The 25,297-nt window shown below is 31.4% G+C and overlaps 1 protein-coding gene across 1 annotated transcript in view; it reads left to right on the forward strand.

The window, feature by feature from the left end:
• The first annotated feature begins 1,371 nt into the window (after positions 1 to 1,371).
• Positions 1,372 to 25,297, forward strand: part of LOC136983238 (endonuclease V-like) — a 35,691-nt gene continuing 11,765 nt past the window's right edge. The window contains exons 1-4 of the mRNA XM_067279925.1: positions 1,372 to 1,602; positions 9,762 to 9,960; positions 19,641 to 19,775; positions 22,382 to 22,421. Coding sequence (XP_067136026.1) covers positions 1,535 to 1,602; positions 9,762 to 9,960; positions 19,641 to 19,775; positions 22,382 to 22,421 — 442 coding nt within the window. The 5' untranslated portion in view covers positions 1,372 to 1,534. The remainder of the gene's footprint in view (positions 1,603 to 9,761; positions 9,961 to 19,640; positions 19,776 to 22,381; positions 22,422 to 25,297) is intronic.

The raw sequence follows: 25,297 nt of genomic DNA on the forward strand, positions 1-25,297 counted from the left end.
AATGTCTCCTATACCACTTTCTACTGTGTTACTGGAATTTACTAATGGTCTTTTCAAAATTTTGTTCTATGCATTCCATCACGTACGCACATCAGTGTCGCAATCCGCTAAGTGCAAATCAGCAAATTCGTATAATTTTTGTTTATTTTGAACAATCCGGATAATCGAGGTTCTACTGTATTATTATTATTATTATTATAGGAATTTATTATTGATTTATTGATATGAATTTATTGTTTATACCAGGAATGACACTGTTGCTGTTAGGAGCGTCCCGGGCTACTAGTAGTAAAAGAAAACGACAACTTTGTGTTCTTGACAACTTGCGACATGTTGAAAATGTTACATGACCAAATGCGGGACACTTTCCAGGACGGTGTTCAATGCGGGACTAACAATCCAAATCCGGGACGTCTGGTCACCTTAGGTTAGGGAGCGTTGGGTATAACTTTATGGAACAAAGGGGGCGGTGGATCGAAAAAGTTTGGGAATCACTGGTCTACCGTATAATACCATATACAGTAGACTACGCGTAGACTCGTACAATTCTAGAAAGATCTTTTTTGAGCTTGGATAAATATTAAAATGAAGATCTTGTATTTTTTCCTTTATTAGGAAATTAGCATGAAGGCATTCTGTTTTGGTAGAATTTTTGTAACTACTACACCAATATGTGTTTATATTTGTAGGGATACTACAGGCTCTTATAAATTAATGTTAGTTTTACTAACAAGAATAAAATTTTGAAAGGTTTCTTTATGAATAAAAAGCAGCCTTAATCTATTTCATTTATTCCAAAAACATAAAAATGGCAAAAAGAGGCTTTCTACCCCGTGCTCCATACGGCAGATGACCGACGTTTCGAGTTTTCAAAGTACTTTTTTTTATTTTTTTTAACTCTTTCCGCCCTGTGGGCACTGAGGGCCTCTTTTAGAAGGCCCATTATGGGTTCGGCCAAGCCCACAATGGGGCGACCGGGTGGTGAGGGACGGGGCCCGACGTATCCGGACGGACCACGCCCCGAAAAATTCCTGGGGATTAATCGACCCGTTCGGATTCGATCCCGGGTCCCCCAGAGCGGAAGGCTGCCACCTTGACCGCTCGGCCATCCGGCCGTCTGTTTTCAAAGTACTGTACTTGTCAAACTCGAACTCAGGTCTTCCAGAGCAGCTGCTGACGCACTGCTATTAAAAAAAGAAAAAAAAATACATTGGTTATTGATGATTCATTATATAAAATATTTTAAATTTATAAAACAATATAAAAATCGAGATTTAATTTCTCTACCATCCACTAGGATCGCTCAAGATCGTTATTACGTTTTTTAGAGTTGTGAATCAGTTACTGGAAGTAAACACGTGATAAGACTGAACGAGTTGATGAAATTTTATGTTGTAATAGTGCAATTTATTTATGAAATGATTATTATTTGAATCTATTGAATAAATCGTTTTGAGCGTATCGGATTTTAGCAGAAAGAAAAGTAAATCGTTTATGTAAAACAATTTTTAACATTTATTTGAGGTTTATTTTAATGATGGATATAGAAGAGAGGGCTACAAAGTATGGTGTGTCTTCGACTTTATTGCATGATTGGACTAAGTAAGTAATTTATTTGCAGTAAAATATATAAAGCTTTGGCAATATGTTTTTAATTATTAAAATAAATCGTGGTAAAAACTCTTCAGATACTGATAAATTTTATTTACTGTGTGTGTTACCAGCAAGATCTGAAATAGTGACAAACCTACGGTTTTCTAGACAGTATGCAGTTTATTGTAACTTAATCGTTTTAGGGATAAGATTTAAACTTTGAATGAGAGATTTGCCACCCCCTTAGAATTGTAGCCTCTTATACAAGCAAAAAAAAGTCAATGGAACCTCATCTGTACATGTGCCCCTTCATGAGATATTTGCCTCCAAAGGTCTGTTTTTATTATGAAGCAGTACTACTGCATGTAGTCACATACTTTGGTGCTCACCATTGCTTGCACCTGTGCTCGTGTGGGTGTGAGCCACACCCCCCTTAAAACTGTATAACTTCAATTACTGGATGAACAATCAAGTTCAAGTGGGCTACTCAAAGTCAGCATAGTTTCATGGGCTAAATAGTTAAATGCAACAGTCTTAGTGGAGTGACATGACTCCTGATTATGTGCATCCTGTCCTGGAAATAGACTAATTTTGGGGGCTGTATCTTGCAAAGGGTTACATTTAGAGGTATGGTTCCTTTGACCATTTTGCCCTGTGGGTATGATCCACAGCTCTAGTAAGGTTCCAACCATCTCATTCAGAAATTAATTGTACCATTTTGGACAATGTCTGGAAATACTTTTAAATTTATACTTTGCCTGAAATATAATCAAGTAATTCTAGATGCCAAATGCATTTCAGACAAACTCGGAAATACCAGAATAAACATATACGTATCTTTCATTTTTACAAGTGTGCCAAAATTTTCCCGAGTAAATGTTTGGGGATTATCAGACTGCTGTCAGTCATCATTATCGTGATCTTAAAATGAGCTAGCAGTTTGAAGATCCCTCTAGTGTTATTCATGAAGCACATTTTCCAAGAATTAATTTTCTCAGGCACTGTAGGTGACCAAAGAAAGTTTGTTGATTGAGTTGTTAAGGTTGCTGTCAGTCATAATTAGCATGCTTTTAAAATAGGATCCAGATTATCAACCACATATGCCTTAGTTCAGTGGTGCAATTTTTTTTAACCTTCTTCACCTTGTGGGCACTAAAAGCCTTTTTTAGCAAGCCTGTTCTGGGTTCATCCAGCTCACAAGGGGACAGCTGGGTGGTGAGGAATTGGGACCAAATACATAAAGACAGACCACCACCAAAAAATTCCTGGGTTTCTTTGATCAATCTGAAGTCACTCCTGGGACCCCAGAGTAATAGGCTGCCACATTAATCACATGGTCATCCGGCTGCTTCAGTGGTATAATTGGGAGAGGCAAGGAAACAAGTGCTCCTAAAGAAAATTTCAAAAAACCAAAAAATTGTCAAATTTCAAAAAAAATGAAAATAACCAGCACATGCTTGCTTACATTTTTATACTGCTTAACTAGCATTATAAAAAGGAATTATCTTTACAGGTATACCTCGAGTTACGTCGTTCCCGATTATACGTCATTTGTCAAAAAAGTATATGGAAAAATAAAAATCAAGTTTAAATCAGTTTATTCGACTTTAAATCTGTCCGCCACAAACATTGAAGTCGTAATATCACTAGAAAAGCGATGAAAGCACATAAAATCATATTAAAATATGTACATTTACAGTAAATGTTAATATAATCATCATAAATCCTAGAGAACAAAACATGAAAACATCTGTGTTTCTGTGTTGTCATCTTATTTAGCGGTCTTTAAGTGCTCATTATTGGTGTTTTCCACCATAGTTTCGACTTATGTCATAACTACACAAGTAAATTAGACTTACATCGTTTTTCAACTTATGTCGCCTTTCCTGGAACCAATTACCGACGTAGAGCGAGGTATACCTGTATTACAAATTTTACAATAAAAACACTGGCAAAAGTTTTTGATTCCCTATATGAAATTTCTGGTTGTATCACTGCCTCTCTTAATTTTATTTTAAGAATGAAATTTAAGAAATTTCTCCCAGGACATTTGCAAGTTGTTTATGTTGTTGTGACAGCAGTAGCACGCTCTTGAACAATAACGAAACTCCATTTTGACTTTAAAGAGCAAAATCTCCATGACTGAGAAAAATGAAATAGGAAGATTGTAAAGTAATTTGTCTAAGGATTTAATTGCAGAAAAATGCAAATTCAAGCTATATTTACCAAAAAGGATAGTTGTCTTAATGAAAAAATGCCAATGAAGAAGAATTCACACTCAACAACCTTTTTAAAAAACCAGTAATAGTAATTGAAAACAAACGTTTTCAACTGTTAACTCAGTCTTCCTCAGGTTCTAAATATTGAGAATGTTTAACGTCAGGTTCTAAATATCGAAAACATTTGTTTTCAATTACTATTACTGGTTTTTTAAAAAGGTTGTTGAGTGTGAATTTTTCGAGTACACCAGTACACAAGTTGAATCTTTGCCAATGAAGAAACCAAAATGAAATAATGACAATCAAATCATGAACTTAGCAGGGCAATAGTTGAATGGCCTAACTAGGATTTCCAAACCAACAAAATTCACACCTAAATGCTAATTCCAGCAGTAAATGAACAAGTAACTTTAATGCTCGAATGTTTTTGGCTGTCTTTCGAAGGCCCTCGTCAGGAAAAATGCACAAAACAGAAAAAACAGCTCTATCTTTTCAATAGTTTTAGCTTTCAAATTCCCCACATTTTGGAACATTTGGGAATTGAGAATGGAAAATCATATTTACCGAGAATTCCTGAAATAATCTTTTATATTTAAGCTTCTTTTGTACATTATTTTCAGGATTTGCTTTGAATGTAATTTGGTTACATTTCCATTGTTTTCTGCCAGTTGGTATTAAATAAACTGCCAACTAGCAGTTTTTTCAAAGTAGTTTAAATTACTAAGTAATAACTTGTAATATTAATGCATTTGTAAATGAATGGGTGAAATTATATAAGATAATGTCATAATTTTATTTGAGAATTACAAAAAACTTTGATTCGAAAAAAGTTTGGCAAATTCAAACCTGGATTTTCTAGGAGCCAATTTTCCTGCTTTCCCGATCGACTTTTCTCCGGATTCAGGAACAGGAAAACAAAAAATGAATGAATTCTGCTTGGAGACCCTAGGTTTAACCATACCTTCAGAAGTGGATTTCCAGTAAGTGAATTGTTGTTGCAACAAAAGTCTCTGCAATTTCTGTCTGAATTAGGTGTTCAAAATTTTCATGTTAACAATGGGTGGCTGGATAGATTCAGGCATGACATTGCCTCTCATTGTTGAAGATTTTGTCACAACATTGTCTTCCATTGCATTATTAGTGAAAGTGCAGATGTGAGGATAGACATGTGTCACATAGTTGGAAACAACAATTAACGATCATTACTCATACAAGAATACTACTCACTTGAAACTGGATGAAACAAATAATCACAAAAGCATAAAATGTAATGTATACAATCAATGTTTTCAATGCATTAATAGTCCAGCATCAGGTTAAAGCTACAACTTTACATTCTATTTTAAAATTTGTGTGTTCCCCAATGAATATTACAAAATTCAAATGCATATCCTACATAAAATTAATATATTATATTACAATGTGCATTTTTTTATATAATATAAAAATATAATACATTTCCACTTCACGCCAACATTTAATATATAATTATAACACTTACGTGTTGTGGCGTCACTCCTGTAATGCCACAATACATGTGTTATAATTAAATATAAAAATATGTAAAATGTAAGATTTTATTTGATGCTGCAAAGAAAATAAATTTTTCATTAATTAATTAGTTGTCTAAGATCATCATAAAGTGATTGTCACATGATTGATAATTTTCATGTTTGAAAATGAGGCATTTTTCTTTTTGCCACTTTGATTATTTCTAGGGTTCCTTATGATCTGATTTGGAAAGCATGCCTGATTAATTTGACTAGTTTAAAATTCACTTTAACATCTGGTTCAGTGGCAAAGATGGTGGTAGGCTTTTTCTTATAAAAAAACAAACAATTAAAGGAACTGGGAGTGTAAGTACCGTATTTTCCGGCGTATAAGACAACTTTTTAACCCAGGAAAATCTTCTTAAAAGTCGGGGGTCATCTTATATGCCCAGTCGTCTTATATGCCGGAAAGTATGGTAATGTTATATGGCGAGTATATCCCAAACTCTATATTTTAACTGTAAAAGTCGGGGGTCGTCTTATACGCCGAAAAATACGGTAAGAAATCACCACAATAACCAAAAATCCAGCAAAAAGAAAAAGAACAACACTTTTACTTTTTGATGTCATATTTATGTTCTACTAGTATTTTGTTTAGTGATCTGTTATTACTGTGAGAAATTATCAACCATGTGGTAATTATTTTATGATGAACTGAGGACAATTCACGAAAAGGGAGATTTTAATTAATGAAAAAATTTATTTTCTTTGTAGCATAAAACAAAACCTTATATTTTACATATTTTTATACTATATAAAAAAATACACCTTATAATATCTATTTATTTTATGTGGAATATGCATTTGAATTTTTAATGGTGTTCCAATATTTGAATTTTGTAATATTTGTTATAAACATTCTAAAATAGAATGTAAAGTTGTACCTTTGACTTTATGCTGGACTGTTAATAGGTCTAAGATATTTGTTGTATACATTAAATTTTATGCTGGTGTGAGAATAAGGTTGTTTTTGTGATTAAAGATCATTACTTGTTGTTATGATGAGAAACATCTACAGTATGGATGAAACTAGACTTTTTCCAAGGTTATTCCAGAAAACGTTAACTTTAAAAGGCAAACAGTGCAAAGGTAGGGAATTAGCCAAACAAGCTGTCTTTTGAATTTTGGAGAAAAGGAACCACCAATTATTATTCACACACACCTTCATTTAAGCTGTTTTTAGAAGATGGATATGCATCCCTGCAACTTTTCATGACATGCAAATGAAAATGTATGGATAACATGCAAAAACTTTATTGACTATGGCTAGCCAGACTGAATTAAAATAACATTACAGCAAAATTGGTAAATTCTATTTTTTCTACACAATGCATTATAAAGATGCGATGTCATTGTAAACAGAAGCTATCAAACGTGGGGATGAAGTTCTTTCCAGCCAACATAACATTGCTTGCAGCAAATGAATCTATCATTCTTGTATTCAAGAATTACTATTTAAAGAAACTTGATGCATTCTCTTGTTGAAAAAATGCATGAAACTATATTAGATGTATTAACTAATATAATTAATGTTACCAATGTCCTAAATTGGATTAAGATTGTATGGAATGAAGTAAAACCTGAAACTATCAAAAAATGCTTTGTGAAATGTGGATTTGTTATTGGATGCTGTGGATAGTGATCGCATACATGATGGATATAGATAGGGTATCAAATTCCACTGCTGCAGTGAATGGACTTGGTAAGGCTATCACAGCAAGTGTTGATGGAATCACATAGATGGAATTTATGAAAAGCTTCAATGAGAATGACAACTGGAATGATATTGAGGCTGAAAGTGACACCAAAATTGAGAATGATCCTCAGATGAGTTACTAAGAATTTTCTGTTGCTGGTGAATCAAATGAATTGAAAGATGCACTTTCAAGAATTGTACAGTACAAATCACTTACCAGAAAATTTGACAATAATTCATTAATAGAATTATTAATGAATGATTATTGAATAGAGAATGAATATGAAAATGTGGTTGTAGCCAAATGTCTGAAAAACTTCAAACAAATGATAATATTAAGTTATTTCAAGCTGGTGTGATAGGATTTATGTAATGCATCATGTACTGTACATAATGTTGTGGCTGACAGGAGTAGCAACACTGACCAAAAGGAGAAGAAGATAAAAGAATGGGTAAAGAGCTGGCAACATTATTTTTTTTGGATTTTCTAAGCAGACAAGAAGGATGAAATCACGGCCAACACAGTCCTAGCTTTGTTAATGTATTTTTTAGACTTTGAACAAGAATTTCTTTAATTTTTTTACACAATGTATTTTGAGTATCATTTTCTTTGAAATTAGAATTTTCTGGGCCAATAAAGAGGGCAAGCCTAACTAGTGGCCAGCACAATGTAATAACAATTATTAAATAAATACAACTTTTTAAAAACTTTATCATAACTAGTGTTTAATAATTATACTGCTGTAAACATTACTTATAATACTTTGCATGCTTACATTTCTTATACCAGGTGTACAGTACAGGGGTCTTGTATAACACCGTGGTTAGATTCAGTGGTGATATTCAGTGGGTTCTCACAGGTTTGGCCGAACCCGTTGTTAAAATTTTCAGTTTTCCGAACCTTGTTAAACACACGGAACATTTCTCAGTGGTTTTGTTTTTATTATTATATTAAAATATACTTATTATACTCTGTAATACTACTAAACTAGAGCCTTATACGCTGTTCGCACTGAGCATTTCAATCTAGATTGTGAGCAAGGTCGGGGACTATGTCTTGGTGCAATCTCTCTCGACTGTTTCAATCTCGACCGAAACGAGGTTCAATCGCAATCGATTCAAGAGAGTTCTTGAAACTAGATCCAGTCATAAGAGAGATCCCACAATCTCACGCGCATGAGATAATACAAGATGGCTGTGGAACATGTGTTGGGCTATGGACAGCGAAATAAAAAGGATATTGTATTTCGAGAGATGATGACATCTGTCTATTATCAGCAGTGCCATTCGGGGTGAAAAGTTTCTCTGCCTAAATAAAAAAAAAGGTCGACAGCATTAATATACTATTGTTACCTGGTCTTCGCCCAGGGCTCGTTACGTTCCAAATACGCCACTGATTATTAGATATATCGCAAGAAAAGGTATTGTATTTATTTCTAGCCAAAACTTCCATTTCGTTTATCGGTGATTGTCAGGGAAAAATTTTTTGCTAGCGAACCCTTTGTTAACTATTTCGAATATCGCTACTGGGGTTAGATTCCAAAATAGCTATACGAAACAAAAGGACTAATACAAAACATAAGGTTAGATTCCAAAAGTTAGCAAAAGTTGTACTTTCCTTTGTAATTAAGAGAAATATGTTTATTAAAGAAATCAATAATTAACTAACAATCACAATCAAAAGTATTACATGTTAATATTAATTTTTTCTTCGCTGTTAAACACATTACATGAGGATGCAGTGGCATAGTGAGGGGGATGCAAGGGGGTGTATCATGCCCCGGGCGCCACTCGCAGAGGAGCACCCAAATGGTCTCCAAGACAAACTACTGTATATGTGTTTCTGGAGAAGGGAGGGAGCACCAATAAAGTGTTGTGCCCCGGGTGCCAGTTATGTTCGCTACGCCACTGTGAGGATGTGTTCCATTTGGCAAAATATCATGCATTGCCTATACCTGTCTATATCTATGCCTATATTACCAAGCTTTGCAAATATCTTTGGCAAAATATCAGCTTTCCTGTTGACCTTAATCTCAATTATCAAGATCATCTTGATTTTTCTGTTTTTTTCATAAAATATGATATTTTTCATTTGCTTGCATTTGCTTATCTTTAAAATTTTAATCTTTTTATGTAGTAATTTTTAATTTAATGTATAAAAAAAAGCAACAGTCTTTCAGATTCATTTAGAGTATTATCACCAACAATGGTGACAACTGTTTTTCAGGAAAGCTGGAATAGGAAGCTAAGACAAACAAGAAGAAAAATGGTACAATAAGTTCTTATTAAAGAAAACCAGGCAAAAGGCAGGAAACAACATTGAAAATTTTAATATTCTAAAATCCGTGGAAAAATATGAGACATGCATGCTTGCTTGAATAAAAAAAAGAATCAAATGACAGGATGCACTTAAAAATTGTGACATTTTATCCAGGGATGTTCTTGAACCATGCATGTTAGAGCAAAAATCATGTTGTAGGAATGCTGTTTTGTATGAGGGATACCATTATACTGTATTCCTGACAAAGCAGATTTCTTTAAGACATTTCCTGATTGTTTTTTGTGACAATTTTTGATGATTGGCTTAAAGAGGTTTTTCTGTATATATCGATGTGTTTTATAAACAAATAGAATTGGTTTTTAAGTTTTATTGTGATATATTCATTACAGTTCATTAACATAAAAATCATTAAATTTTTTCAGAGAGCAGATTGAATTAAAGAAAAAAATTATTTTATCTGATTCCGAAGAATGGCAGAAATCTAAAGATGCAATTGAAAGTGAAGAAAACTGTACCAAAGCTAGTCTTCAATATGTAGCAGGTGTTGATATTTCATACAGAAAAGATCATGAACAAGAAGCTTGTACTGCCTGTGTTGTATGCAGTCTACCAGATTTAGAAGTAAGCAAATACAGTAAAACCTCTTTAAGCCAACCACCTCCAAAATTTAGAAAAACTGGCCATCTCAAGGAGTGGTCTTATAGAAGGGAATGATGAATATTGATAAAGTATACTATATACAGAGACTGTTTATGGTACTACATAGTATATACCAGGGGTGGCCAACAAGTCGATCGCGATCGATTGGTCGATCGCCAAGCTAATTTTGGTCAATTGCTCGCGATGTCTTGACTTAATGTATTATATTTGTAACTGAACACAACAGTATTCATGCAGTTATGACTCAACTAATAAGCAGTGCACCACGAACTGAAACACAGTGTATAAACATAGTATGTGTTTTACACCTCCCCCCTCCCCCCGTACACTATGCCTATGACAACAAGTCGATCACGCATTTTTAAGATAAAAAGTAGATCTTGTGTATACAAAAGTTGGCCACCCCTGGTATATACAGTATTTTAGTGTAGCACTACACAAGCTACTCTGTAGACAATATAACAAAATCTGTTTAAAAAAACTAATACATTGCATGTAATTTTGCATTCTGTACATGAAAATATAAATAATTGATTTAAAATAATCTGAAATAAATATTTGTTTTCTCTGTTTTAACTTTTTTAATAAGATAATGTCTTCATATCTCTTTTCTATTTTGTGAAATAGATCCTCCCGGTCAAACAAATTCTAAAAATTGCCCAAATCCCACCAAATTTGTCATCTAGTACCATTTCTTATTTCTGTATTAATGGAAAGAATAAATTTATTGGCTTTATTATATGATTTAGTTTTTAATAAGAATAAATAGAACATACTTAAGAATAAAGCATAAGGTAACTTTTTAAGGATATTAACACTGTACAGTATATTCTCCACAATAAGACCAAATAGGAGAAAATAGATACTGAAGTTGGAAAAAAGATTAAGGTGAATTTTTACATCTAATACAACAAAACTATATGTCCAACATTGCACATGTGTAAGCTTATGGTTTTTATTTTATCATCCTATCTGAGATGATGAAACTACAGTAGTTGCCTCAAAGAGGTATTTCAGACATGAGGATTATGAGTCCAGATGGTCATTGGTCAAGTAAAGGAGTGGTCAGTTTAAGGCGAATTAAAAACAAGAAGCCTTATCGAACAAAAATTCTGTTCTAAGAAAATTGGTCATCTGGAGAGGTTTTACTGTATATTAAAGTGTAAGAGTTATTACAATATATTATATATTTAAAAAATTATTACAAATATTATATATGTATCAATTAAATGAAAATGAACATAGATGATATCATTTGTCCATTTATTGTAATTATTTTCAGAATCACTTTTGTCTATTGTTAATAACTTGCAACTTTTTACATATGATTTTTATTATATTTTTAAAATTTTCAAATATTTCAGATTCAATTTTCAAATATTCTATTTTGCATATATAAAATGTTATAGAATTCAATAATTTTAAAGTTAGAGAGATTTAAAATAGATTCATAATTTCCTAAACAAAATTTATGACTAATTTATTACACAAAATTGGAATCCAATAAAAAGTTACAAATCCAATGAAATGGAATATGTGATAGATGAGAAGTGATAAACCTGATTATTATGTAACAAATAAAATAATATAAACACTGTATAACAAATAAATTCAGTCTGAGATAAACAAATATTCAAATGGAAAGTGTTTTGGATCTAAGATTCTGAGCATAAGACTTTTCAGTATTATGTTAATTTTTGTGTAACCTTTAGAAAAAGATTTTATGTTTAAAAACAAACTAAAACTGTTTAACAGGCATTTTTATATTTGATAAATATCTTCAAAGAAGTCTTTTATATACAAGTAAACAAATATACTTTTTCATTTACCGTATTTTCTGGCGTGTAAGACGACTTTTTAACCCAGGAAAATCTTCTCAAAAGTCGGGGGTCGTCTTATATGCCCAGTCGTCTCATACGCCGGAAAATACGGTACACATTTGCAAGTTTTTAAATATTTATTTAATTATACATTTCAATTTGAACTTTTATCTATATCATGCTTTTTTTATGTTGGTTTTTGTATATGCTTTTAATTTAATTTTATTCTTAAGATTTTTTTTATATATACAAATTTTATTTTATCATCAAATAAATCTATCTTTGATTTCCCAGCATTTGTTTTCTGTGAACAAACAGTTTCAATCCTTTTTAAAGATCATCTTCAGGTTCGTCAAATAACGTAAAATTTGATTAAATCATAATATAAAATTACTATATTTTATAATCATCTGTAAGTTTTTTAGCATATAATTTTCTTTTTTTTATTTTCTTTATTTTGATCAGTTGTTTACATAGTTTTAATTACGTAAATAACTGATCGAAATACTGTCAGATTGAGGAAACGAAATCCTTATTCATGCTGTAAAGTTTTGACTCAATATAAGCTAGCTTCAGTACATTAAAATCAAAAATTTACAGTAAAAATTATAGAATTTTAAACTGGACTGTAATTCTATCTTCATCCATAGAATATCTTTCATTAGAGGTTCATACGGCCTCTGTAAAATTCAAATCTTTGTTCTTATACTTGATTACTTAAAACGTATACAAAATCATTTTTCAGTCTTTGAATGAAAAGAAAAAAAAATAGTAGTTTTATTAGAAAATTAGAGAAAATGGAAAAAAAATCAATACCTGAACACTTTAAAAAGTGTAAGTCGGCTGACTTTTAGGGGGAATCTGTTAATCCCACATCAGGAAAAGCCTAGGGTCTAATTGTATGGGGGTGGTGATGCTGGAGGCAAGGATGACAAGTGTCTTTACAACAAAACTATTTTATTATAGTAAACTAAGGTTTACACGAATGTCAACAGGAAGTGCATGTTGAAAGGTAGTATGACAATTCCGCACAGTCCAAAATAACAGAGTTCGCTCATCGGCTCACTGTTTGGATGTTTTGTGATGACTGGTGATGGTGCCTGTTGGTTCGAGACAGTCTCGGGGCTGAGAGGATGATGATGCTGTGAGGTAGTCCGTCGTCAAAATGGTGTTCGGCAAAATGGAGAAACGAGATGAAAGTTCCATTGCAGGATGCAAACGACACAGATTAGTCGCGATTATATTAGGCAAATATTGGCATATTGACCTTGAGATTCAGAGTTTTTGTCTTTTTCCCCTCGAATCTCACCTTTTGATTGGTTCTAGTTCTCCTATCTCACTTTCTGATTGGTTTTTTTCTGTCTCCAGGTGAAATCTGAGACAAGTTCGGATCACAAGAAAGGTCCATTCCGAAGAGCAGGGCCGGGCAACTGGGGCAACCGCCCTGGGCCCCGCGCTTAAGAGGATGCAGAATAATGCTTTATAATTAAAATGTAACAACTTGTATTTCAACATAAAACTTAATTTTAAAGTATAATTGTAAGGTTAGGACCGGTCAGATGGGGACATCGAGGATGATGTCAGCTGTCAGGATGGCCGAATGTGGGAGTAACATTCCTAAACTGTTAAGACAATAAATTTACGAAGGGTTGCGAGGGAGACGAGGAGAATGAGAGAGAGGGATGAATAAGGGGAGAAGTGAGGCAACTTTACTGATTTTATAAACAAGACTATGTCTTGTTTATAAAATCATACTGCTGGCCTGTGTTACCAGCAGGGCTTAAAGTGACTCTCTTTTTTAGCTTTTTCTGAGAAAAACTCACTTTTTTTAGCTTTTTTCACTTTCCATGTGAAATTTTTTTTTCGTAAATGCGCTCAGGAGCGAAATAGCAACCAGCACTTCCCCGTATGCCTTATGGACTGTGTGCAACATGTTAAGGCACTGTCGTACACACATGTAGTGTACTACATTTATATAGACTAACAAAACAAGGAGCTTCCCAAAGCTTGATACTCTGCACATGCTGTAGGAATTTGCACGTGGGTTCTCCTTGCTTGTATCCTTGTGAAATACCGATCTCTGCAGCACTTTGATATAATCACGCTGCATTAAGTCAAGTACACTTCTAGTTCGGCATTAAGAGTGATTTTTATACAGCATTATCTTTAGCATTTGTATTTATTTAAGTGCAGTGGACAAAAGAAAGAAATAGATTTTATTTAATACTAACAGTAGAAACTCATGTTTTAGCAACGGAAAATCGTATAGAACCCAATACTTTCTGAAGTAAGTTGCTAAGCAAACTTCTTCCCAACCGCCTGCTATTCTTTAGCTTAAACGATGACATTTACTCGTTTTTGACTACCGTAGAAAAACCGAAAAAATAATTGTTGAGCAATAATAAATTTGATTTCTACTGTTATTATTAAATAAAATGTTGTAGGACACTCGTTTCAAAGCTTGTATCTTTCTAGCACTCTGTAAAATTAAAGATCGAGCGAATCTCGTGCCAGGAAATACAAGATTTTAAACTATTATCCTAAATATTAAACTTCTGTAGAGACAATCTTTAGATAAAGACAAAAGTTTGGTTTTATGTGGGTGCTTATATATTTGGCATGCACCATGGTTTTCTGCATTCTAACGGTGTCCTTCATTTTCCATTTCGACAAACTATAAAACTCTTCATGCACGTGCGCATTCGAACAGCTGCGGTCAATCCGGCACCAAATTAAAAAATTAATTTGTAAATATTTAGCGTCGAAAAACCGCTATTTTCACTTTAATCTAGCTTTTCGATATGCTTCTAGTCGAACTCAGTCAAAAAATTAATTTAATTATAATTTATTGAAGATTTTAATATTTTAATATTAGAAAGTAATTAGCATAAATTACATGGTGTCATGTCTCATCTTCGCTCCCGTTCAAGTTTATTGTCCTATACATGCGCCGATGTTTGTTTTTACTTCTGCTGGGGTTTTATTTCAACCTCGACCATTTGGTTACGCAAAGTGGGGAGACGGGCATCATGTGATCGCGTACCTGACTTTTTACAAGTTTCCTTACCTCGAAAGAAACTTATACTTTTTCTTGATTTTAATTATTATTAATTAACTTTTTTGATGGATTCTTATATCGTTGTATTATCTAAAGTTGCAGATATAAATGCGTAAAACTTTATTTAAAAAATTGTTTTTCTTATATTTTAAAATTCAAAAATAAATTAAATATCGGAAATGCTAAACTATAAGTACAGTGTGTTTTACATTATCATTGCGAACAGATACAGCCAATTATTTTATAAACGTATTTATTATTTCAATTTTTATAAATTATTTAATTTGATGCAACGTAATCAATTAATTACTGTGGCGCGTTAACATGGGCGTAGCCAGGAACGGGCATGGGTGGGCACACCCTCCCAGTTAACCTGGTGCCCCTCCCCAGAAAATTACAGCCCGGCCCCCACGCAGTTAACTTGGTGCCCCTCCCCAGAAAATTACAGCTTCTACTAGGCCCCCCATAACAACGCGTTAATTAATATGGAGGCGAGACTCGATTCAATTACTTTTTCATTTCAGACGTTAATTACAGTGTTATTTTAATGTAATTTTATACATAATGTATGTTTATTATAATTAATAAATCTATATAGGAATAATATCTGTGTCTAATAAAACAAAGCGATTATAAAAATGAAAAGTGTGCGTTCCATCTCGATCTTTTGTGAGCGAAATTTCATGATTTTAATTTTTAAAAAATGAGATTTTTATTTATAATTTCTGTAATTTGATCTATAAGAGCAAAAAACTAAACTTATCAAATATCAACTCTCTGTAAATAATTTCATCATTTGCTTATTAACGTCAGATTTGTTAAATTTCATGGGATTGTATATTTTTCAACTTGAGGGTAGTAGAAAGCTTTGTATATTTTCTCCCGTGAAAGTAATAGACTCTGCCGGTTCCCCACTGTGAAGGACAACAAACTGCTAAATGTTTAATTACATTGTTTTCATAAACTCTCTTCTCTGTCAGTTGTGGGTCGAATGACTAACAAATTGTTTTATTGTATTCAGGGGAATAGATTTGGAGACTAGTATTACCAGTAATGAATGCTGTAATTTTATTTTTAATCATTTAAAAAATATTGATAAAATTACCAAATAAATGATTGGGTCACAATTACTAGTGGTATTGCTATATAACAGACGTGGGCAAATGAGACTCCGAGAGCCGCATGCGGCTCTTTTTGAATTTTATGTGGCTCTTGCTGAAAGTGTTAATTTCTGCTTTTTATTATTATTTTTACAGTTTTATTTCCACAATTTTGTGAAAATATGTTTATTAAAAAAATTCAATACTTGTTCTATATTATATAATAAAATCCAGGTACAGAACTGCAGTACAGAATAAAAAAGTACAGAACTGCGGCTCCCATGCATTTTGCAAAACCTACATTTCGGCTCCCACTGAACTTTTGCTTGCCCACCCCTGCTATATAATGAACATGCAACCCACTGATTCTGCCAGAAGTTGTTTTTTTTCTTCTTTAATTGCATTTTTTTTATGAAGAAATCAAAAAATGTACCTTGAAATAAATGGCATTTGAAATTTGGCATGTTATATGGAAACACATTCTGGTAGTTATGTTACTATTCCATTTGCTTTGCTGTGTAACAGTGGGAATTCTGTACGGGGCACATGAAAACTTAATGCGGGCCTGTTCTGGCTTAATGCAGTCTTACTGGTCACTTTTCTGGAGTATAAACTCAGCCTAACTGTTTTCATATTTAATCTTATCAGTCCACTTAATAATCAATCTAATATCATATGCAATGTTATTGATACAAAATATGTGTTCGTTTGTGTGTTTTTTTTAATAATGCCTGTTTTCGTTCATTTTAACACTATTAGCTTTTTTAGCTTTTTTTCAGTGTGAACTCTCTTTTCTCACTTTTTTTTATTGCCATGACTGCTTTAAGCCCTGTACCAGCTTAAAGGCATGAAGGAGTATATATATGTCAGGAGTTGCAATTTGGCACAGAGTATTAGGTGTCCAAATCATGTGCGCATAAAAAAAAACATTTGTAGGTAGTCAGGAGATCGAGAATGGAGTCAAAATAAAATACAAAATGACGACACTCTTTCTACATACAAACAAGCAAAACAGGCACCTCACCCCACCGAAGTCAGGTGGTGAGAGTACCACCCACAGTCGTTCTAGGATGTGAACTCTGACCCTAGGACTGAACATGTAGTATTTTCTTTGTTAAATAAAATTTGTAATCTAATTTTGTAAATTTGGGAGTGCTTCAAATATGATGTTAAAACAGGGTTTTATGGGGTCACAAGTAGGTTTTTTAACATTATCTAGTATAGTAAAATTGTGGGACTAATAAAAATTTGATGTGTAAGGCAGAGGGTGCCACCACATGACCTTCACCCTCTGACCTCACTTTGCTGCTGAAATCCAACAAGGAGAGACACACTTCACATTAGTTAACCTTTTGAGTCAACAGCTGTGCCGATCTTGAATTTGTATTATATATCGACACTATTGTAAATATCATGTAGCCGATCCAAATAAAGTAAATTATTTGCCTGGATCAGTTTCTCAGTTAATTTTTACCGGCAGAATAAAAAGGCAGAACACGTGGTCGAGGTCAACGTGGACATCACAGACAATGTAGGACACAGTCCAGACCAATTCCTCCTAGCAGCGAAACATGCCATGTACAGATTATAGCCATGTGGCTAAAGACATTATATTAAAGTTGTTGTTACATCCGATGACGTTATAATTGGGTTAAACTGTATATTGTTTGTGCAAAATAAAAAAATAATTTCTGACGATACAATAGCCACAATTATTTTTTTCAAAAACGAGAAATTTTCGTTAGGCATCGACAAAAATTCAACCCGGGCCAACACACAATGGAGAGAAATTTTGACATTGGATAGGTTAATTTCACCAAAAATGCATAGTGGATGACCTCGTGGTTGTGGCTGGCGAAATTTAAACGATTACGCTCAAAATCAGCGATACCAAAGAAGATCGGAGAATGAGAATGAAACTGCTTTGAGCGTCAAAGTGATTCTGCTTAGTAGTGAGTCTCCAAGACATAGTCTTGTTCCAAATACAGTTTTGCCGTTTTACTTGTTTAATTTCTATTTTTCTATTCGTTTTTTATTTCAAGTTTTATTTTCTATTTTTTCTAGGATTTAAAACATTAGCAATGAGTACGAGTAGAGATCATGATAAAAATAGAAATTATTTAAGTGGTAACCAGAAAAGAAAACATGCTGAAAATAAAAAAGGTTTAGAAAGTCATCAAAAAGATAGTCTTTTAAAATATTTTAAAACTGATAACGAAGAAAATGATCTGGCTATAGGTAGTGTACAAAATAAAGAAGAGTTACAAATTACATACAAAGAATTACCTTCATTATCAAATGAAGATAGAGCTATAAATGATGAAGAAGGTCAAGAAGATTTTTTTCTTAGTGCAAATGAGGAAACTAAAGAATTATCAACCATATTGGAAGATGATCCTGGAACATGGCCATCACACCCTTCTGAGAAAATTAGATATTAATTAATAAAAGCATTGTTCAAGTAACAAATTACGATTTTCCCATAGATGAACAAGGTAGAAAATTTAATTTATCTTATTATACAAAAGTACATTTAAATGGAGAAAAATATTACAGAAACTGGCTTCTCTATTCAAAACTAAAAGATAAGGTATTTTGTTTTTACTGCTATTTATGTCCTAAAGCCTATGTAATGTTTATGTAATAAAACATCTTATTTATGCTGTTGCCATATAAAAGAAAAAGGATTTGTAGTCAATTCTTACAGATAATTTGTCATTTAGTAGAGCTTCACAAATCTTACATTTACACTTTTGTCAGAATCAATGAATTAAATTTGATACTATTCTATGATAAAATCTCAATAACTGCTACAAAATCAATGACTTTTTTTACTCTTTTTCAAACTTTCTAAAATATTGTTAATTTACGAATTATCTTTCATCATTAAACAAGTTAAAAAAATAGTCAATAAATTAAGTTTTGAAGCTTGTTTATGCACATCTGGGGCTATTATATACTTTGACATTATTAAATCAGAACTGACTTATGCAGAAAATGATAGAAGGAATAATAAAAATTAAAATAGTTAAATCTCTTTTAATTTTTATTATTTCTTCAAAAGATATGACAGTGATGGTAAACCTGTGACTCGCAAGTTGTGCAGTGATTTCAAGGTATTCACACCAAAAATTTAAATAGTATTAGTTTTTATAAATTATAAAAAATATTTGAAAGATTTTAAAACTTTGTATATATAATGTGAAAGCAGGGTCATCCTAAAACTTTCGTGAAAAGTCTTAAAGACCACTAATTATGACCAGAAAAATTATCTTTAAATAAACAACAGCAATTTTACAAGTAAATTAAATATATTTTTTCACTTTAAGTAAAGTTTATTTAACATTTTAATATATATCAGAAAAATAACAATAAAGTAAAATTTGCAAGCATTTTTTGTTAATTTTTTATGTACTCAAATTATATATTTGACCCATCTTTCAAAAAAGTTTGCCATTTCTGGTATAGGATAAGAAAGTTTCATATTGGATGTGCTTTTATATACTTTAAGTAATATTTTCATACATTAACATCAAATACTCAATTATTATGACTTTTGATTGAAGTTACAAGATATAGTAGTGTTAGTTTCTTAGTATATGAATATTTTATTTTTTGTTTATATTGAAACTCAAGTTATAATGTTAAAATTTATTTTAACAGGTTGTTTATGAAGATTTGGAAATTGTAAATGTTACAACACCATATGTTCCAGGATTTTTGGCATTTCGTGAAGTGTCTTTCTTACAAAATGCTGTAGAGAAGATTAAATCATCTCATCCTGAATATGTACCTCAGGTAATTTTATTAAAAGCCCAAAAATACCCAGTAAACCAATAAAGCACAATAATAATTTAGAAATAACTGTTTATTCAGGAAGCAAAAGTATTTTATTTTGGAAATGTTTTCAACTCTATTTGAGTCAGTTTTAGTCACTAATTATTTGTAAATTTTTATAACATTAAATAGAACAGAATTTTTGGCATTTCGTTAGGTGTCTTTATTAATTATGAAATGATTCAGTCTTGTGAATGCTTATACTGAAGTGACATTTTCATATTCGTTATAAATAAAAAATAAATAATTATAAATTATATGATTTCATAAACTAAATAATATTATAAATAAATAATAATCATAAAATAATCATTAATAATTAATGAAACTAATTATTTTATATGAGAAATTTAAAAGTTCTGAGAATTTTTACGTTATATAGCGTATATCTCGGCGGATAAGACGACCTTCAGATAAGACGATGTATAAATTTTCGTCGAAGTTTTATAGTTTTAGCATATATCTGTCCTATAAGACGACCCCCAAACTATCAACGGCCTATGAATTTAGTTTAGATCGGCAATCATTATCTGAATAGTAATACTGTATAGCCTATGTGGAATTATGTCCTATTTGTAATTTTTCGAATGAACAAATTTTATTTTCTTGCATCTGGCGATTTTTGCAAACATTTGCACTAATTCGGGTAATGACCATGACTATTATTCACAAAAACATTGTATGGACTATTCTATTTTGTGCACATACCCTACTCTCTTCTAGTAAATAATTACGGTTTGTGTCTTTTTATAATGGTTTTAATTTATATGAATTTCAATCTAATTTTTTTGTATTTGTCCTATAAGACGACCCCAGATTTTCGGGGCCATTTTTTATCGTTCAACTATCGTCTTATTTGCCGAGATATACGGTATATATTTTTCATTTTTCAAAGGTATTTGTTTATACATAAATATATAATAATAATAGTAAAAAATTGAAATTGCTTTAGCTTTTTAATTAAATTTTAAATATTGAAACAAAAAATAGTAATAGAAATCATTTCTTCATTTATTATTTGTATTGAATGAAAAAAACGTAACATTTCTTATTAAATTATGCAGATTATTTTAATTTAACTTAACTTATATTACAATATAAATACAGTAGAGAGTCATTAATCCGAACCCCGGTTATCTGAACGATTTTCAGTCAGACTGTGTCGTGCTGAATCGAACGTTTTTGTCACTAGATTTACTTCTAAAGTATAATTTTCAGGTTTTTATATTCTTCAATATATTTATTTTGTTTGTACAAAATAAAGAAATAATTTTTAATGATACAATAGCCTCGATTATTATTATAAAAATTTTCGTTAGGCTTAAAATCGACGAAAATTCAACACGAAGCGACACGCAATGGAGAAAAATTTGAACATCGGACAGGTTAATATATTTTTTCGTACATAATCGGTTATCCGAACAAATCACTAATTCGAACAACCCCAGTCCCCAATTGATTCGGATAAACGACTCTCTACTGTAAACATTTGAAGAAAGAGGTTGGGATCATACATTCAAATATATAAATTTTTATCCTTTCGTATTCATATAAATTTCTATTCTCTAAACCAAGAATAAAAATTTATATGAATACTAGCCAAAGCCTCATGCATTGATCAGAGAATACAATGGAGATTCTGTAATTGGATAAAATTCAAATACTGGTTTCATTTGGTTTTATTCAATGTTCTATTTAGTGTTATAAAAATTTACAAATAAATTTGTGACTGAAAGTGACTCAAGTAGAGTTGAAAACATTTCCAAAATAAAATACTTTTGCTTCCTGAATAAACAGTTATTTCTAAATTATTATTGTGCTAAGTTTTAAGGACTTTATTGATTTACTGGATTATTTTTTTGGGTTTTAATATAAGTGATCCCATATAAAGTTTCTAATATCAAAAATAAAGATTTTTAAATTATGAAATATATAATTCACAAAATTCAGAACCCAGAACCATTTGTTAAGACCTTGGAGACTGTAGAGAGATAGCAATCCTAGGCTAGATGCCATTGCCCAACATCAATTGTATTGCAGCTGGAAATAGATTAAAATTAAGTTTTGATGATTACTGAATGTGCATTGTTGTTGCACCGTCATAAAGTCGAAATGTCATAAGTCAAACCACTATAAATTGAGCAGCATCTGCACATGTATTTAAAGATGGTAAAAACTGAAGAGACATTATTAGATTATTAACATGTTCTCAGTCAGCTGTTTTCAAAATCTGGAATAGAATATAAATTAAAATAATGGAAACAATTAGAATAAAATAGCTCTACAAAAATTGTTGATAAAACAAAATAAATTTGATATAGACAAATCTGTAAAACACAGTTTAGTGGTAGTTGAATTATCAAAATTCTAGAGATTAAATTTAAACATACTTAAAATTTTAGATATAAGCTTAAATAAATAATTTGATAATTAACAAAATATTGGCCCAATAGTTCTTCCTACCAAGAGCTCTGAACATGTACTGTACTTTTTAATTAAGATCACCCTGTATATAATGGATTGATTCTTTTATATAAATTTTAAAATTTATACCTAATTTATAATAGGTACTATTGGTTGATGGAAATGGAATATTACACCCAAATGGTAAGTCCTTACAAAATATGTTGAATATAAAATTAATTTAACATAATTTATAATTAAAATTAAGGAATGATAAAATTTTTTCAAATTAATTATAAGAAATACCAATTTTATTTGAATAATAATTGCTTTCAAATAGCAACTGCATGCACTATTTGAAGATTTCTGAAAACTTAGGGAAACAAAATAGTAGTGCAAAAATATATGGAAGCAGTCAGACGTGGATGTGAAAATGATGCTGGTGCTGCACGGATGACCTGCTGGATTGTCCACAATACTCTCATGACAGAACATGACTGGTGTGCATTGGGAGATACATACACTCGATAACTATATTTGTCAGATGAGCACAAAAAATGACAGCCATTGTAACATTGTTTGGAGGAAATTCTGGGTCAGTATTGTTCCTGCCAAAGGGTGTGCAGTACCCATATATTTTAAAAAATGGACATTGATATAAATAAAATGATCATATGAGTTAGTGAGTGGCCAGAATTATGGGACACTTCATCTGAACTTTCATAAAGATAGAAATAAGAAGAATGAGGCTGGTTACAATCAACAGATGTATCTAATATTGCTTATGTTTTTTTTTTTTTAAATACTTCCGTACGTAATCAAAAAACAGAACATCACAATCTATGAAATCCATGTTGACATATATACGTCTGAAATAAAACTGACTAATAATGTGTGCTGTAGATTATAGCACTCATCTGACCACCGATTTCATAAACGTGAATTTTCAAGTCTGTGAATTGAAAAAACAGCATCTGTCCACTTTGACTCTCTTCTGACATTAGCCTTAGAGTATAAAAATGTAATTTGTGTAATAGAAACAATTATCACAAAAAAGGATATATAATTTCATAAATCTCTATTTTAAAATAGATTTTATTACATTTCAAGTGCATAATCTGTTTAATCTTAATAAACAAATGAAAAACAGTTTTAATAATCAAATGGAATACAAATAGTAGCTTCAATTTAGAAATTCATTGAAAAATTTTATTTTACTTTATTATTTATTTCAAAGCTTATTTTCATGAAACGAATAGACAATACTAACTTGTATGATGTGTTAATTAAAGTGTTGTTATTAAAAATAGTTTATTATTAAGAGAATATATATTTTAATTAATTAATTATTGTTTATTGTGTTATTCAGAATGCTCTCATATTTACATATTTAAGTAGCAGTAATATTTTATGAAAAAATAATTACAGTACATCCAATTTGTTTTTTCATGCTAGATATGTTTCCAAAAAAATCTGTAAAAAATGATACTGTCCATATAGAAAAATGGAAGATTGATTCCAGACTTTAAAAATCAGTGAAAATAATAGAATAAATCAATTAATATAACAGGATGTAGTTAAAGAAAATATTTCAGTTTTAATTAATATACCAGTGAATGGACAATATTGTAACACTTATCAACAAAATTTAATAAATTTATATTTTTGTACAAATTTCATTTTAGTTATTGTATTTTTCACCTTATAAGATGCACCATTGTATTGGATGCATTACATTTTACACATTGATTTTTTAGGGAAAAAATATCCTTCACAGTATAACCAGAATTGGTTGTATATTGAATAAATTATTCAATTAAATTTGTTATAAATGTTCAAGGTATATAGAGATAAGGTAGCGCAACTCGCTCTAGCGAGAAAAATGCCACTGCGCATGATGTCACCATCGAGAAACTTGATTCACTACCGCTCCGTAACATGTTGCTGTTTATGTCAGAAACGCAATCTTAGAGAAACGAATGCGCCGCAAAACTCAAACAACGGTTAATAAACTTGTACGATTGTTAATATGGTGCTATTCAAAATCAAATTAATTAATTTAATTATGCCTGTAAACTTATTCTACATAACACGCCGCAATTCACTCCTATGAGAAAACTAATTAGAGAAAAAGTATTCTATAAGCAATTAAATCGTTACTTTACCTCATGGCTACTCTTCAGGCAAATAAACATGAAAAAAATATGAAAAATAAAAAATAGGCAAATAAACATGAAACAATAAAAAATAAATGTTTTTCCATGATATTTCCCGAGTAAAGAAGAAAATTTTTTTTGTTATAAATATGTTTCTTATACAAAACTAAAGTTTAAAAAAAAATACTAATGCTTCACAAGTAACAAAATACATTTTTGCTTTTCTATTCAATACAAAATGAATGTAGGTATTACAATAGATCTAGATATTAAATAACGTGTATATTGGTTTAAGCAAAACATTGCATCAAGAGAGCTATATATATATATAATTATAAATTTTTTAATGTCTGGATGTGCAAGCATATGAAGCTTGCCACTTTCTTGCCTTTTTTTGGTGTTGTTTGGCGGACCTTTGGATTTTGCTTTCTGCATTTATAAAACGTATCCTTATAAAAAGTCTTGTTCTGACATACAATTTTATTACTTGAGGATGCAAATGTGGAAACTTCTTTGATAAAATTTCGCAGAGGCCCTTAACGACATTGCTCACTTTGGAAATATTGTTTCCAATAAACAGCGAAAATGTTACTTCCATTTGCTTTACAGTGTTCAGCCAGCTATCTGTTGGCATTATCAAGCCACCTCGAGACAATTTTTCTATCCAGTCATTGTTCAATTGAGGTGAAGAGAGTTTCATTTCTTCACTATTATGACCAAGAGAAATATCAATTTGCTTGCAACGATAAGCAATATAACCTGCTAAGTAGCGCAGTCCCTGTTCAGAACATTCAGCTGTAGGTACTGACAGACAAGATGGAGAAATTTCTAAAGTCATTTCTTGCACCTCTGAGTCCTCCTCAATCATCTTAAGTGCTTCTTCCATACTAGGAATTAATCCAGTGAAAAGATGTGATGTAAGGT

This window comes from Centruroides vittatus, unplaced genomic scaffold, assembly GCF_030686945.1.
Source record: "Centruroides vittatus isolate TY-2023 unplaced genomic scaffold, ASM3068694v2 contig_879, whole genome shotgun sequence".
NCBI lineage: Eukaryota > Metazoa > Arthropoda > Arachnida > Scorpiones > Buthidae > Centruroides > Centruroides vittatus.